General features: G+C 48.0%; 1 protein-coding gene across 5 annotated transcripts in view; it reads right to left on the bottom strand.

Moving 5' to 3' along the window:
• Nucleotides 1–14,913, bottom strand: part of nfic (nuclear factor I/C) — a 107,665-nt gene that overhangs the window by 17,187 nt on the left and 75,565 nt on the right. For 3 of the 5 annotated variants that reach the window (XM_076278535.1, XM_076278534.1, XM_076278536.1), the window contains 4 exons: nucleotides 14,784–14,908; nucleotides 10,243–10,353; nucleotides 7,810–7,994; nucleotides 3,229–3,388 (listed from right to left, as the gene is read on the bottom strand). In XM_076278535.1, the coding sequence (XP_076134650.1) occupies nucleotides 3,229–3,388; nucleotides 7,810–7,994; nucleotides 10,243–10,353; nucleotides 14,784–14,908 (581 nt within the window). Of the gene's footprint in view, nucleotides 1–3,228; nucleotides 3,389–6,905; nucleotides 7,487–7,809; nucleotides 7,995–10,242; nucleotides 10,354–14,783; nucleotides 14,909–14,913 lie in introns of those variants that run through there. The other 2 variants (XM_076278537.1, XM_076278538.1) reach the window with 2 other exon arrangements.

Raw genomic sequence — 14,913 nt, 5'->3', positions numbered from 1 at the left:
AGGGGGGTGGGGAGAGATAGAGAGAGAAAGAGGAGGAAAAATAAGAGTGAGAGTGAGTGAGAAAGAAAAAAAAACATTTTGTTTTATTGTTCAAATGACAAATGTAAGGTCACCTAACTCCATGCAATTTCTGCAACACTATATATAGCATAGGGCTGTGAGGCGCTGCAGCTATACCCATTACCCTATATAATTACAGAGTATTAGAGTTCCATCCATCTTTGTTACTGCCTATGTTACACTACACTTAAGGACCTTTAATGACATAATTACACTGCAGTGAGGGCAGAATGGCCCAGTTCCCTCTTGACATCACTTCCTGTGTGCGGTCAGCCACTGTGAGAGCAGCAGGAGGCTGATGGCGACCTAGATGATCGTGTCATTTCTCTCTCCAAGTGTCAAGCGCTAGAGCATTGCATCGCTCTGCTCCACTCAGAACGAGCCACACAGCTGAGCACTGGCATCAAATCACCTGGAGGACTGGGTCTCCATTCATCAGCCCCCCCCCCCCGCCTCCAACTCCCCACAAGCTATTCACACACACTACCACAAATGATCACCCTCTGCCAGAGCGCCATTAAGGAAAATAAAGCATTGACGTTGCAAAAAACATTGCAACGTCATGTTGACTGAGACGAACAGCTCGCTGTATGTGGTTGGAAACGAAACGTCTTTTATTTTGACTCAGGAGTAGTTAAGAGGGGTGCTGTAATAGGATGTGCCAGCTAGCAAGAAGTCACTGTCGCTGTTTGCTGTTTGCTCTTCCCTTCCTCAACCATCTGCTTCCAGTGCTTCCAGAGGGGAGTGCCGCTGTCTGGCAGAGTTAGGCTCTCACCGCAAACACACACAAGGGGAGAAGACGCCAGCCGACGCCAGAGAAGCAGGAGGAGGTTCTACTGACGGAGCGCCTCGTTATGTAAACAGGGGAGGGCTCATTAACGAACACGCATCTCAATCCTCTGTAAATGGAATTAGCTGGCAGAGTGTGAGTGTGTGTGTGTGTGTGTGGGGGGGGGGGGGGGGGCTGCCTATCTGGTAATTACGAGGGCAGATGTTTTTGTTTCCCTGAACATTGTCGCATAGGGAGGAGAGAGGAGGAGAGGAAGGGGGGTAGATGCGGGGGTGGTGGAGGGAGATCCCTGAATTTATCATTCATCTTCCACTTGACTGAGCGGACAGGCCCACTGTGAGAGTGGACGCATTTTACAGACTCATTCGCAGCTCATTCATGGTCTGTTACAGCATCTCCCGAGGCCTTGCACTAGAGAATGACTCAGTCAGGCGGCTCATGGCCTTGGAGCACTTCCAGAGGGGGAGGTCAGGAGAGATGCTGTGCGATACACTCATCCACAACCTTTGTTTATATCTACAACGCCCTTGACAACATAAGTGGTCACACCTAATTATAAGCAGCCTAAGGCAATATTAAAAAAAATATTATTATTATTGTATTGTTGTATTCCTGTATTCCTGCTACATATCACTAACTCGAGAGGATTATTCTGTTCTTAACCTTAAACCCAATCTCAAGTACCTCTGGGTACAGCATGCATAAACAGTACTCCCTATGATTCATGTGTATTAGTAGTGGCCATCACTATCAATATGAGCAATAGTAATTGTAGTAGAGAAGCAGTTGTAGTGTTATTACTAGAGTTAATACTATTAATATGATGTACCTGAAGTTACTTCAAGCTTGGAACCACATCAGATGAGCCTTTGAATGGGATAACTGGTCCTACTCTTTAATGCAAAACATATGCTTCCCTTAGTTGTTTACTGCATGGTGATGGTGCTACGCATATCTATGGTGCTACGCATATGGCCGACGGTATCTTTGAAGGAAACCACTGCAATGATTCTGTCAGCAATGTCAGTTTCCCACCAACCCATGCATTTAATATCCTAACATGCTCACTGAAACTGTGATGAGAGGACAGCGCTTTTTACAGACTTCTGAGTTCAAAGACGAGGATCCCACTTAAGATGCAGACAAACAGATGCAAATGACTGGTAATGCCCCTGGTCTGGATCCTGCCCCTATTTGCATACTGCAACAACAAGTGCATGCCACAACAAAAGACCTCTCTGCGGTCCTGCTTGGAAATCTGCCGGTAAAGCACAGCACGTTCACCCTTGACGATTAAGGGAACAAATTAACGATGGGACGCGACGTGACAGGGGACTGCATCGCAGGCGAGGATTTATTGTTATTTTTACAGCTTCTTAAGCTGTCGGCGAACATATTGAGCTGTCCTTGGTGTTTCTTAATTAAATTATCGTGATTAATGGTGAAGGGACTTTGAGATGGTGTGAAATGCCAAGCACGGATGCATGCTTCGTCGTTCCGGTATGGACGGCGCAGAGCGCGTTCTCGGCGGAGGCGGAGACAATATCACCAGCGACGCTGCCGCCACCGCACCCACAGTCGTTTCCGTTGCTGCCCTTGAGGCACTCAATCATCAGGCCAACTCCTTTCAGTGAACATCAAACAGCTGGAGAGTCAATCTGGAACATTCCGCAGAAGATGCATGTGTGTGTGTGTGTGTGTGTGTGTGTGTGTTTTTGTCAAAGCGAAAGATAATAGACAGCCAATTTAGGATTGATCAAGCAGTGATGGCCATGCCAAGCCACATACCCACCCACATAGACTCCATCAAACACGCACAGATACACACACACACACACACATACACACACACACACACACACACACACACAAACAGACACGCTCACGCACATATAGGCCTACACACACACACACACACACACACACACACACACACACACACACACACACACACACACACACACACACACACACACACACAGCCTAATTGATTCATGTAGAAAAGCACTCCTTTTTAAAAAGGCCGGTCCTCCCCTGCCTTCGTATAAATGCTAAACCCCTAAACTCCACTTTTGCACACCATTGTACAGCACCAGCCAAGCAGTTGGATTCGTTTGGGTAGCATTGGGCACCAGTGACCAGAGCACACACTGAGTTTGAGCCAACCATAAATCACCATTTCATGTCTAGTCTTTTGTCTCTAGTTTTGATTTATTTTGTTGGGTTTTCTGAGGTGCATTGTGGGTAAAAGTAAACTGCTGTTTGGGGGGGGGGCAAGGCCTAAGTGTCGTATTGAGGGGCTGGAGGAGGAGGAGGAGGATGAGGAGGAGGAGGAGGAGGAGGAGGAGGTGGCCGCGGCAGGCGCGGGCCCCACTTACTGGGTGACGTGGGAGAACTGGCTCCTCCTTCTGCGGTGGTGGTGCCGGATTTGGAGTCGGGGGGCAACGTCAGACGGGGCATGCCTGGGGGCGGCGGGGGCGCCAGCATCTGGGACGAGATGTAGTGACTGGGCACCTTCCCTTGGCCACTGCCGTTCAGCTGGAAATGAGGGGAACAGAGCAAGGAAGGGGGAAAGGGAGGAGGAGGAGGAGGAGGAGGAGGAGGAGGGAGGGGGTGAGCTTCAGGAAGCTAGAAGAGCAGCACACCGCACACCGCATGTTTGCCCCATCACCACCGTCACCACGTTACTGTACATGCCCACACTGCCCTGGCAGCTCTGCCCTGCCCTGCCCTACCACCTGCTCCTGGCCCAACCTACCCGTCTCTGCTGCCCAACTCGGCCTGACCTCTCACTTACTCGCAAATGTCTGCCCTGTCTGTTAACATCTGACTGAGACATAGACAGAGAGAGAGAGAGAGAGAGAGACAGAGAGAGAGAGAGAGAGAGAGAGAGACGGAGAGAGGGAGAAAGGTGGCTTTATGTACTATCTATTCTTGCTGCTCAGCTAAACTGCTAGGGCAAGGGACAGCCACTAGCACGGTATTGAAAGGTCACAAGGTCAAATCACAGGGAGAAAGGACATCCATTACACAAACCTTCACCATAAGCATTGTTAGGAGATTATCTGATGGTAGTCCATCACACATTCAGGATTATTGATAGAATATATTTAACATTCATTGTTGTTATATATATGACATATTAGTAATTTTCCAGCTCCACAGAAAAGCAACCACAGAATCACTGTGGACTTTATTAGACTGCAGTTTGCTGGGGATTATAAGCATCACATAAATATAAATTGAACATGTAAAAATGTCATGGATATTTGACAAAGGCAATTTCTTTTCTCTCTCTTTTCCGATGTCTCCTATTACAACTCTCTCTCTCTGTCACCCTCTTTCATTCTCTCTCTCTCTGTTTGCCACTCTCTCTCTCTCTCTCTCTCTCTCTCTCTCTCTTTCTTCCACCCCCTCTCTGTCTCCCCTCTCAACTTTGGTGGGAATTTCCGGCATTCCTGCCATGCCTCTGCGGCCTGGTGGGATATGGTGTGGTACGGCGTGGCGTGGCGTGGCGTGGGATGGCGTTGCAGGGAGGCTAGGGTTCCACACTCCACTAGCTGTCCTGTGGGACAATGGCCGGGGAGGGAGGGAGGGAGTGAGTGAGTGAGTCAGCTGCATTGTGGCCCCTGAGCCCAGCGCGCCCACCCGCCCGCCCCGCGCGCCTGTCCTTTGTGAGGGGCCAGGCTGCCGTCGCACTGCAGCACAGGGGGAATTTCAATGACTCTGCAGAACACTGCCTGCCTGCCTGACTCGCGCCGCACCGCACTGCTTCCCACGTGGGTGCCTCTGTGTGTGTGTGTGTGTGTGTGTGTGTAGATATACTGCATGTGTGTGTGTATATATACTGCATGTGTGTGTGTAGATATACTGCATGTGTGTGTGTAGATATACTGCATGTGTGTGTGTGTGTGTGTGTGTGTGTGTGTGTGTGTGTGTGTTTAGGAGCAGGTGTGTGTGTGTGTGCGTGTGTGCGTGTGTTTAGGAGCAGGTGTGTGTGTGTGTGTGTGTGTGTGTGTGTGTGTGTGTGTGTGTGTGTGTGTGCGTGTGTGTGCGTGTGTTTAGGAGCAGGTGTGTGTGTGTGGGTGTGTGCGTAGAAATGTATTTTTGTTGAGACTTTAATTATGTGTGTGTGTGTGAGGGTGCATGAGAGTGTCTGTGTGAAAGTGTGTGTGTATGAAAGGTTACTCTCTCTTTCCTTCTCTCTCTCTCTCCCCTCCTTGTGTTCCCTCTCTCTGTCTGCTGGCTGCTACTCTCCCCATCCCAGTGCCTGTCTCAGCACTGTTATGAGCCAGATATGGGGATCTCCTCTTCCTGCTCCCGCCTCCATTAATCTCACCGCACAGCCCCCACCACTACCCCCACCCACCCCATCCTGTCAGCCCCCACCTCCAACACCCCCCCCCCACCACCCTTGAAAAATACCCAACAGTGCTGAGTCACTGGCTCTGTTTAGCACAGTGCGTGTGGCTGGGCAGGGGGAGGTTCACCTGCAGCAACAGCAACAGCTCTCAGAGGTGTCAGGATACGACGGCCTGCGGCAGAAACTCGGCTCAAATGTGTCGAGGGAGGTTATTTTAGTTGTATGTCCTGGAGACTTTGACAACTTTGTTTAATATTTTATGGCCTAGAGACAACTTTGTGCTCTGGGTTTAACAATAACACAAACAACATTACATAGCACACAACAACAATGGAATTGTCCACATAAAAGGTCCTGGAGAATTTAACCTACAACAGTGTTGGCTAAACTTTGTAAGTCGTTTTGGTTAAAAGTGTCAGCTAAATTACTAAATGTAATGTGATGTAATGTAGACTGAAAATGAGCACGTTAGTAAAACTCGGGACATTTTCCCTGTCTATGCTAGTCTATGGAACAGAGTTATCCAGGCTATATGCATGAACTACACACAGAGTACGTTGGGTGGTCAGAGGGAAGAAGAGCGGTATTGAATGTCCGGGAAACTTTAGAAGGGGGTCACTTGCGCTTCAACCTGGTTGGTGCTCAAGGAACAGGACGCAGAAGTCAAAAAAGGGAGATCCAAGGTCTAACAGGAGCCAAGGAGCAGGACCGGAGCACTCAATGCTTTAACGTGTTTTTATTTGTGCAAACTGACTAACGTTTCGACGCCCATGCGTCTTCTTCAGAGTAAAAAAAAAAAGACGCTGAAGAAGACGCATGGGCATCGAAACGTTAGTCAGTTCCTGTTAGACCTTGGATCTCCCTTTTTTGACGTCCGGGAAACTTTGTTTATGCCACTCTGAAAACATCCACTACCATGACTACAAGTTGCAGCAGACAAAACAGTCTGGTCTGAGTGCAGCAGACAAATGTGTTTTCTACAAAGAGGTGAAAAAAGTGTTAAAAAAACCCACAGTTAAAGTCTAAATGGTTAAATCTATTCAAGCTTCTAAAATGTTCAAATGTGCTTCTTCGCCATTTGAATTTCCAAATGTGCTGCATTATCCACCCTCATGACTACCAGTGGCAGCAGACAGTGGTATAAGAGGCTCTGGGGACATCTGGAGGGATCGAGACAGCTGCTGGTTGCCGAGGCGACTCTGAGCTGAGCTGCTGGCTTTACTGGGATCTATGCCACTGACATGACTCATGATGGATGACTGGGAGTTCTAGAGAGGGTTCAGAGGTATAACCGACCATGACTATGTGTGCATGTACGATGTGTTGTACAAATGTGTGTGCTGGAGAAAGTGTGAGTGAGTAAGAGAAAGTGTGTGTGCTGTATACTGTGTACACACACATATGTGTGTGTGTGTGTGTATGAGTGTGTTGGGGGAAACCTGAGCTGGCAGGCTGGCATGTTCCTACACGACTGCGGGCGGCCGAATTGCTCTCAAGTTACAGAGGTCTACTCGGGATGGAACGCTTGAGAGAGTTCAGATGGAGAGAGAGCGAGAGAAAGCAGGCAGAGATGACCGCATCACACACTCCCCCACATCAACGGTGGTCTGACTCCAACGGGGGTCAGAACACATACACACACACACATACTTACACGTACACACACACACACACACACACACACACACACACACACACACACACACACGCACAGAGACAGACACACACACACACACACACAGAGACACACACCACTTCCATATGACGCAGAGGACACGGCCTGTGCGCTGGCATGGGCCATAACCATGCTTTCAGGCTAAAAATACGACAGGGGTTGACACATGTCCTCATCACTATGGGGGCTCCGGCCGGCGGGGGTTTTTCCAGGAGGCCGTCTCGCAGTATCTCACCCGGTCAGTATGCCGCCTGTGGCACTGCTGTTCCACTGCGGTCCGCTCCGCATCAGGGTGGGTTGGCCAGGACCTTCGCTTGGCACGTCATCTCCGAGCTCAATTTAATCATCCTGTGTGGGCCCTGAAATGATCCCTCTCTCCTTCTCTCTCTCTCTCTCTCTCTCTCTGTCTCTCCCTTTCACACCCTCCATTACCTGTGGCTGAGTGTGTGAGTTATGGCTGGCTCAGAAACCCGTTTCTCTGGTCACGCCATCAGTGTCATTAGAACCCTCAGAACCATCATCATCAACATCGTCATAGTAACCGACACTCGTCTCGGTTCACACTTACGGTAAAAGACACAAGAGGGCCACCCCCTTGCTGAGTCGGGAGGCAGAGTAAGAAGAAGAAGAGGAGGATGAGAAGGAGAAGAAGAAGGTTGAAGAGGAGGATGAGGAGTACTAGTGGGAGCTCTAGTATGGACCCTTTCAACAAGCTAAACAAAAACAATGCTTGAACATTCTATTTGGGCCCCAATCTACTTCCTCTGCATTAAGATAACATATGGAATGTTAAAAAGGAAGTCTTGTGGGGCCAATTATGATGCTGATAATGGAACTCTCTTGAAAGGGTCTATAGTAGTAGTAGTAGTAGTAGTAGTAGTAGTAGTAGTAGTAACAGGAGGCGACGGCGGCGCTGCTTACCGGGCTGGGCTGTTGGTTGGATGGGTCACAGGCCAGGGAGACGAGGTCCTTGAGCGGGTCCTGTGAGCCCAGGTGTGGCGGGTAGCGGATGGCCGTGTGCGGGAAGTAGGAGGAGGCCGACTGGGGCAGCAGCGGCCCGGTGGGGAAGTGCAAAGACGAGGAGGGGTGCGGACTCCTGCTGATGCCTGGAGAAAGAAAGGGGTGGGGGAACAGACCGTCTGCTTCATCTCAGACCCACTGTCGCACACATACCGTCCATGCCCTGTCCTTAACATGAGCGCAGGCTGCAGGGTTCACAGTCGCTTTTTTTCTCACCAATAAAATATTTTAAAGCAAAAAAAAATTAAATAAAGACTTCCTCCATGACTTTTTTTCTAGCCTGGTATGAACACACATTCATAATCCCCTGATTTTGAGATCTGGGGGAAATTGGTGGGCAGATCCAGGCTAGACATTTCCATAACCTTTTCCTGACCACTTTGACTTTGATGGCTGTATTTCTGCACTTCCAGAAATGTGTTGGCCTTACAAGTGCACATTGACAAAACTTGACAGAGACATTACATTTTTGGAAAATGAGAAAGAGAATAACTCTACAATGTTTCCAAAACTAAATGGATACTGCATCATTTCTCAGACCTTTCCCAGCTCGGGGAAGGATAATTTAATTTTACAAAAGTTTTCCTGGATTTCCTTAGCTGTGGGAACCCTGCAGTTGCACTCATACTCAATTTGATTGACTATTCATCTGATACAAAGAGGAAACAACATTTACATCAATTATGAGCCCTCACGATAACAGACATACTGTATACACTTCCATGTGCTTTCAGTCTTAACTGGCTTGCTATGAGAGTTTGTAGATCAATGTTTCAGAGCTCTCTAGACCCCGATGAGCACCGAAATGTTGGTCTACTATAAGAACATTATTGCTTAGGATGTATGAATGTGCAACAACATTTTTAGTTTGTTTGAAGTATTCAATTAGTCGTTCAGCTTCTCAGCTAGGCGTGTTTTCACCCTTTGAGTAAATGGTGTGCATCTCAGTATGTGTGGTTGACAGTAGCACCTACACACAGCACATGTCCTGTCACAGTGTTTGCCCTGTTTATTTGTTTGTTATTTGTGAAGCAGCAGTAAAACATCCCCAGTGTCTGCAGCACCTGGGAGCTCCACATCACTGTGGTGCATTAGCGGCGTGGCAGTTGCTAATGGCAGTTCTCTGTTAGCAAGCTAATGTGTTACATGTCGCTGGCATATGGCTGTGCACAGACAGTTGGTTCCGACAGCCTCTCTAATTGTTCACGTGTCATCCTGCAGACGGTGGAGGCTGCCAGCTCCCAGATTGCTCTTCATTATATTGTCTCTCAGCCACTAATGATTATATAACGTGTCAGAGAGGGGAAACCCACGGCACGGCAGGCTCTCAGTGCTATCAACTGCATGCACTGACAGACTGCTGCTCTTGGGAGAATTCACTAAATCTATTTGTCTCCATGCTTGCCAGAAAAATATACAGAATTTAGAAACACATTTTGAGCAATGCACTTGATTCAATGAAAATGTATTATACTGTACATGGACAAAATTCCAGTTCCATATATTGTGCAAAAAAAGTTACAATTAATTTGTGATTTGTGGAAAAGTAAAAGGTACAAATGTATTTCATGGTCTGTACTGGATTGCTAGTGGAGATTATTGTAATTGTATTGCTGATCTGCAGTCCTACGAGCAGCAGTCACAAACACAACTTCTTTAAAGGAGAGGCTGGCATCAACTGGTCACACAGTTAAGACAAAGTTCACATTACAACTGAAGATGGGACCAGCATGTCATAGATCTTATTCAAATAGTAAGTGATTCTGTGATGCATATATAAAAAACAAATATCAAAGGACAAACACTTTTAAACTACCAAATGAGATCAATCTTCATATATCAAACTTTATTCACCTTAAACTCTGTGTTCTAAGCTCTGAGTACACGTTGGCTTTCACAAAGAAGATGTAGTGGGGGCAAATGCAGAGCACAGAGGCTCTGGTCACTTTATACCCATCTCACTGTCAAGTGCCAACAAGAGGACCCATGAGGACCCTGGCATATAGACTCATACAGAGATGTGGGTGCACATCAAAACGTTAGTCCTTTGCCATGTTGGCACCTTAAAAAATAAAAAAACTACGGATTCAACATATGTGTTGCTCCGGTGAACTACGTCTCTCTGTATATAATTAGTCCTCTCCCATTGATGCACCAGATTGTTTAACACAGAAGGAGGAACAATTCCTTTCTACCCTGTCATTCTGCTCAGGTAAAAATGATAACAATATGGTCGAATGTATGGGGTTAGTAAGTTGTTTGTAGTGTGTAGTGTACAGATATCCCTAACTTTCTGTGAGTAGTGTATGTATGCATGTGTGTTCTGCTGCTCACCACTGTGCACTGCGATGACAGGCCGGTGGTGCTGGGTGAAGCCAAGGCGAGGGGAGCTCTCCTGGGGAGACGGACTATCCATCTCTGTCTTCTTCACTGTGGGGGAAATCCCTGAGAGAGAGAAAGAGAGAAAGAGAGAGAGGGGGGAAATAGAGAGAGAGAGATTGATGAAGACAAAGGATGAAAGAGGGATAGACAGAAACAAAGAAGAAGAAAGAGAGAGAGTTCAAGGTTTAACGACACTGCCTCAAATTCCTGACAATCAGTTAAGCGTGTTGTGTCACAATATTCAAAAGCCGACCAGAAACAAAAGGCCGTCTTAAAGAGACACCGCCAGACAAAGAGCAGAGATTGGTCCACTGCAGAGAGAGAGTGAGAGAGAGAGAATGTAAGAGAGAGGGAGAGAGAGAAAGAGTGTGTGGGACACAAAGACACAGAGAGAGAGAGTGATGAGGAGAGAAAGAAAGAGAGAGAGAAAGAAAGAAAGAGAGAGAGAGAGAGAGAGAGACAGAAACACAGCAGTTTTTCTGCTCCTGCCCTACCACTATTGCCGGCCACTTAGAGCTCAGAGGGGAGCTTGCTGGGAAGGAGGGCACTGAGGATCTACTGTCTGGTCATTACACTCACTCACCACATGGTGGCACATTTTAAAGTGCAGCCTGCGTACTGTATATACAATATATATTCCATACAGTTTATTCTTGATTGCCAGGACACATTTCATGAAATTGTGCATTATATTATGCTATTCATTTCACAACACTGAAAAAACTCTTCACATTTTCATGTCATTACCCACTAGAACTGTGCATTAATTGTGTTCAGGCCATGATGACTGTAATTAATGATATTGAATGTCAGTGTTTTCTAAATGAGTACAAGGTGCAGCCAGCAATATATATAGGGATATATTTGAGTGTTTGAGTTTTTTTCAAAAAGTGAAACACGCTTTCATCATGTGTGAAAACAGGTGAATAGGGAATAGTTTTAGGGAATGGGCCTGTCTTTTGATAAATGGCATCATCACTTGGGGTGTTTAATTAACAGGCCCAGTTCTGGTGTAGGGATGGAGAAAATTGTAAGACTGCACACGGCATGTCTGGATGAAAAACCACTCGGCTGTAATCAAGCAAAGCAAGACCAGACAGCTTTTTCTGCGTTTCCAGTAAAAATTAAAGTAAAAGTGAAATCTTTTAAAAACTTTGATGTATCCATGGCACAGTGAACCCAGCATACCATAAAAAAAAAAAAAACTTTGCGTTGAGATTGTGCTGACTGAGAAGACTATTATCCTTTCCTCTTATGTGAAGCTGCACTAAAAAATGCTTCAAGCTGTTAATACCATATGCTATCCAGCCTTTTTAAAAATTCAATTCAATGTGCTAACCTTGCAGTGCATGCTTACAGTGCTTCCCCTGAGTATTCCGAGTGCTGTCACACACAAGTGCAAGAGCCAGACGGAACAAGAGCAGGGGTGGCATTTTAATGTTTGTGTCGGCCATTAAACCTTCACCTGCCTCAACCCCCCCACACCTTTGGCACGACAAGAGACAAGAAGAAGGGAGAGGAACGTGGGAGTGAGAGACGAGGGTGAAAGACAGATAGTGAGGGAGGAGAGAGAGAGAGAGAGAGAGAGGGGGGGGGGGTGGGTGTGAGAGAGGGAGAGTAAAGGACAGAAGAGAGAGGAGGGAGTCCAAGAAAGGGAGAGAGAAGAAAATGTGAGACAGTTGGAGAGAGGGAGAGTTTTCTGCCTTGAAAGTGACCGCCGCTCCTAAATGGCTGATTTTCAGGAATGCCAGAGGGCAGTGGGGCGGCAGCAAAGCTTCAATGGGAGACTGACATGGAGCATAAACACACACACACACACACACACACACACACACACTCACACACACACACACACACACACACTCACACACACACACACACACTCTCTCACACACACACACACACTCTCTCACACACACACACACACTCTCTCTCACACACACACACACACACACACACACACACACACACTCACACACACACACACCCTTTCCCAGCCGCTACAATCCACTCATTCAGGCGAAGCCTTTCATCTGAGCCCTGACACGTAACAGTGCTTTTCCGACACACACACACACACAGGCACTCTCTCGGCTCTCCCTTGATCCAATTATCAGTGCCATGCCACGCCATACCGCGGCTGCCGCCACCGCAGAAAACACTGCCCTCACCCCCCTCCACAGCTCCCTTACAGAGGGAGGATTGAGCTGGTCTCTCCCCAGGCAGTGGGTCTTGGGCTTCGGGATGTTACGGTTGAAAGCTAGACTGTACCTGGGAAGCCACAAACAAACAAAAACAATCCCCCCCCCCCAAGTCTCATCCCGCCCCCCCTTTAGTCAGGAGCCAATCAGCCGAGGGGGTAGTTAAACGGGAGCTCGTTAGGGCCGTCTAGACAGGAAGAGGGAGAGCCCCGAGCCGAGGAGGGTCAGTCCAGACTGCTGCGGGCACTGTGTGGGTATGTGCATGTGTGGATACTGTAGGTGTGTGTGTGTGTGTATGTGTACATGTCTGTGGGTGTGGGGGTGTGTGTGCGTGCATGTTTGTGTGTGTGTGTGTGTGTGTGTATGTGTCTATGTGTGCATGTGTGTGGGTGTGGGTGTGTGTGTGCGTGCATGTTTGTGTGTGTGTGTGTGTGTGTGTGTGTGTGTGTGTGTGTGTGTGTGTGTGTGTACGCGTGTGAGTGTGTAATTGTACATATGAGTGTACATTTCTGTGTGTGAGTGTGCAAGGGAGTAGTGGTGAGCAAAGCCTGTGTCTCTCTCAGCCTGCCCTGCCGTTAGCACCACTGGGCTTGACAAGACACTCACAGGTCACAGAGGTGCAATGCAGCACTCAGGAGCCGCTCAGGACATTTCCAGTTTATATGCACAGAAAATAATCTCACTGTGCACAGAGAGAGCGATAGAAAGAGTGAGGGTGAGAGAGAGAGATGGAGAGAGAGAGAGAGAGAGTGAGAGAGAGCTCGTAAACCAGGCCTCAATCTGCTTGCTGGAAATGTGTCTGGGAATGAAGTCAGGAGGTAATCTCGCTCATAAATATCCATGCAGACTGTTCCATCCATACTAACCGTGTTCTCTGCCTGCATGCAGAGAGGAAGCGTGGGGGAGCTACCACGGGCCGTGGGCTTTCAGAGAGCTTCCTGCGCTCGGCTGCATCCCAGCCCTCCCACTTGCACTTAGCGGCCGTATTATTAGGTTAAACTCGCACTCAGGTCCTCAACACCTCCACACTCGCTCAAGTGCTGTGCGCTAACACCTCGATTACTACTACTACGCACTATTCTGTTTTTGGATGCGACCTCATCTTACACTGTGCATTAATTTACATAACAGCTAGCAGGAACTCAAGCACAGTAGTTTGGGAGAAGTGGTTATTTATTACATTTGATTTCATGCTGTAATACTCTTAGAAATCATTTTTTGGATCAAGCGTGATGGTTGAGGGACGACACGTCTTGGCTCTCTCTCTCTCTCTCTCTCTCTCTCGCTGTGCAGATCAAACACACACATTACTACAAAACAGACTTGTCCTCAACATGTCCTATAAAGCTCTGTGGTAGAAAACTCATTCTCACTCACTAAGACACATGCACATGTGCAGACACACACATGCACAGACACTCAAACACACACACGCACACGCACACACACACACACACACACACACGCTATCCTCCCTCAACCTGGCTGCACCTTTCCTGACATCCCCACCCGCTCCTCCATCACCTCTCCCACTGCAGCTCTGAGAGTCCCCCCACCCACTTATCATTCAATTCACATAAAAATCACCACACCACACTACACCACACCACACCAACCCCCCTGTGGCTATTTCTGCGGACCGCTGTCTTCTTCTCACCACTGGGTTGTTTCATGGGTGAGGGAGAGAAAGCATTTTGAGGGGGGGAGAAAAGAGGCAAAGAAAAAGAAAAGCAAAAACACTCCGAAGGGATAAAAGCAAACACTCCGTTTATCCAAGGAGCTGTCAACAAAAGTCTTCTTCCCATCCACGCCGAGGCGAGATGAGGAGAGGAGAGGAGAGGAGAGTAGAGGAGAGGAGAGCGGGCGACGAGGGGGAGAACGCTGCGAGGAGTGCGGAGAGAAAAGTCATAGCTCAGGGCTCTGTGTGTTGTGCTTGGCTTCGAGTTTCCCCAAACTGAGCCTGGAGTCCTAATTAATTCATGAAGCCAGCATTTTTTTTCCTTTTTCTTTTTTTTTTCTTTTTTGTGGAAGTCGGCAGAAAAGAGCCAAGTGGCCTGGTGTGAAGTTCCTCCAGGCTGCATTCACAGATGCGCTCCTCCAAGGCCACGACACCCCACACACACACACACCGCCACAGGCTCTCCTATTGCTCTTGATCTGTCTGTGTGTGTGTGTGTGTGTGTGTGTGTGTGTGTGTGTGTGTGTGTGTGTATGTATACATGTCTACATGTGTGTGTGTGTGTGCATGTCTGTCTGCATGTGTGTGTGTGTGTGTAGTTGAGGTACACTCACCTCCCTCCATCTCGTCCTGCCAGTTGCGGGAGCTGCTGGCGGGGGAGTTGGGTGAAGTGTAGTACTCCCCTCCAGGGCTGGTGTCAATGTCGTCCTCCATGGAGCCCGACTTATGCCTCTTACTCCTGCA

The sequence above is a fragment of the Alosa pseudoharengus genome, unplaced genomic scaffold (assembly GCF_046254945.1).
Source record: "Alosa pseudoharengus isolate Yale_2024_CS ecotype anadromous, Long Island Sound unplaced genomic scaffold, YU_APseudo_1.1 YU_APseudo_1.1_scf_11, whole genome shotgun sequence".
NCBI classification, from domain to species: domain Eukaryota; kingdom Metazoa; phylum Chordata; class Actinopteri; order Clupeiformes; family Clupeidae; genus Alosa; species Alosa pseudoharengus.
Note: the sequence above shows the minus strand (reverse complement) of the source record. Positions and strands in the feature narration are given on the sequence as shown.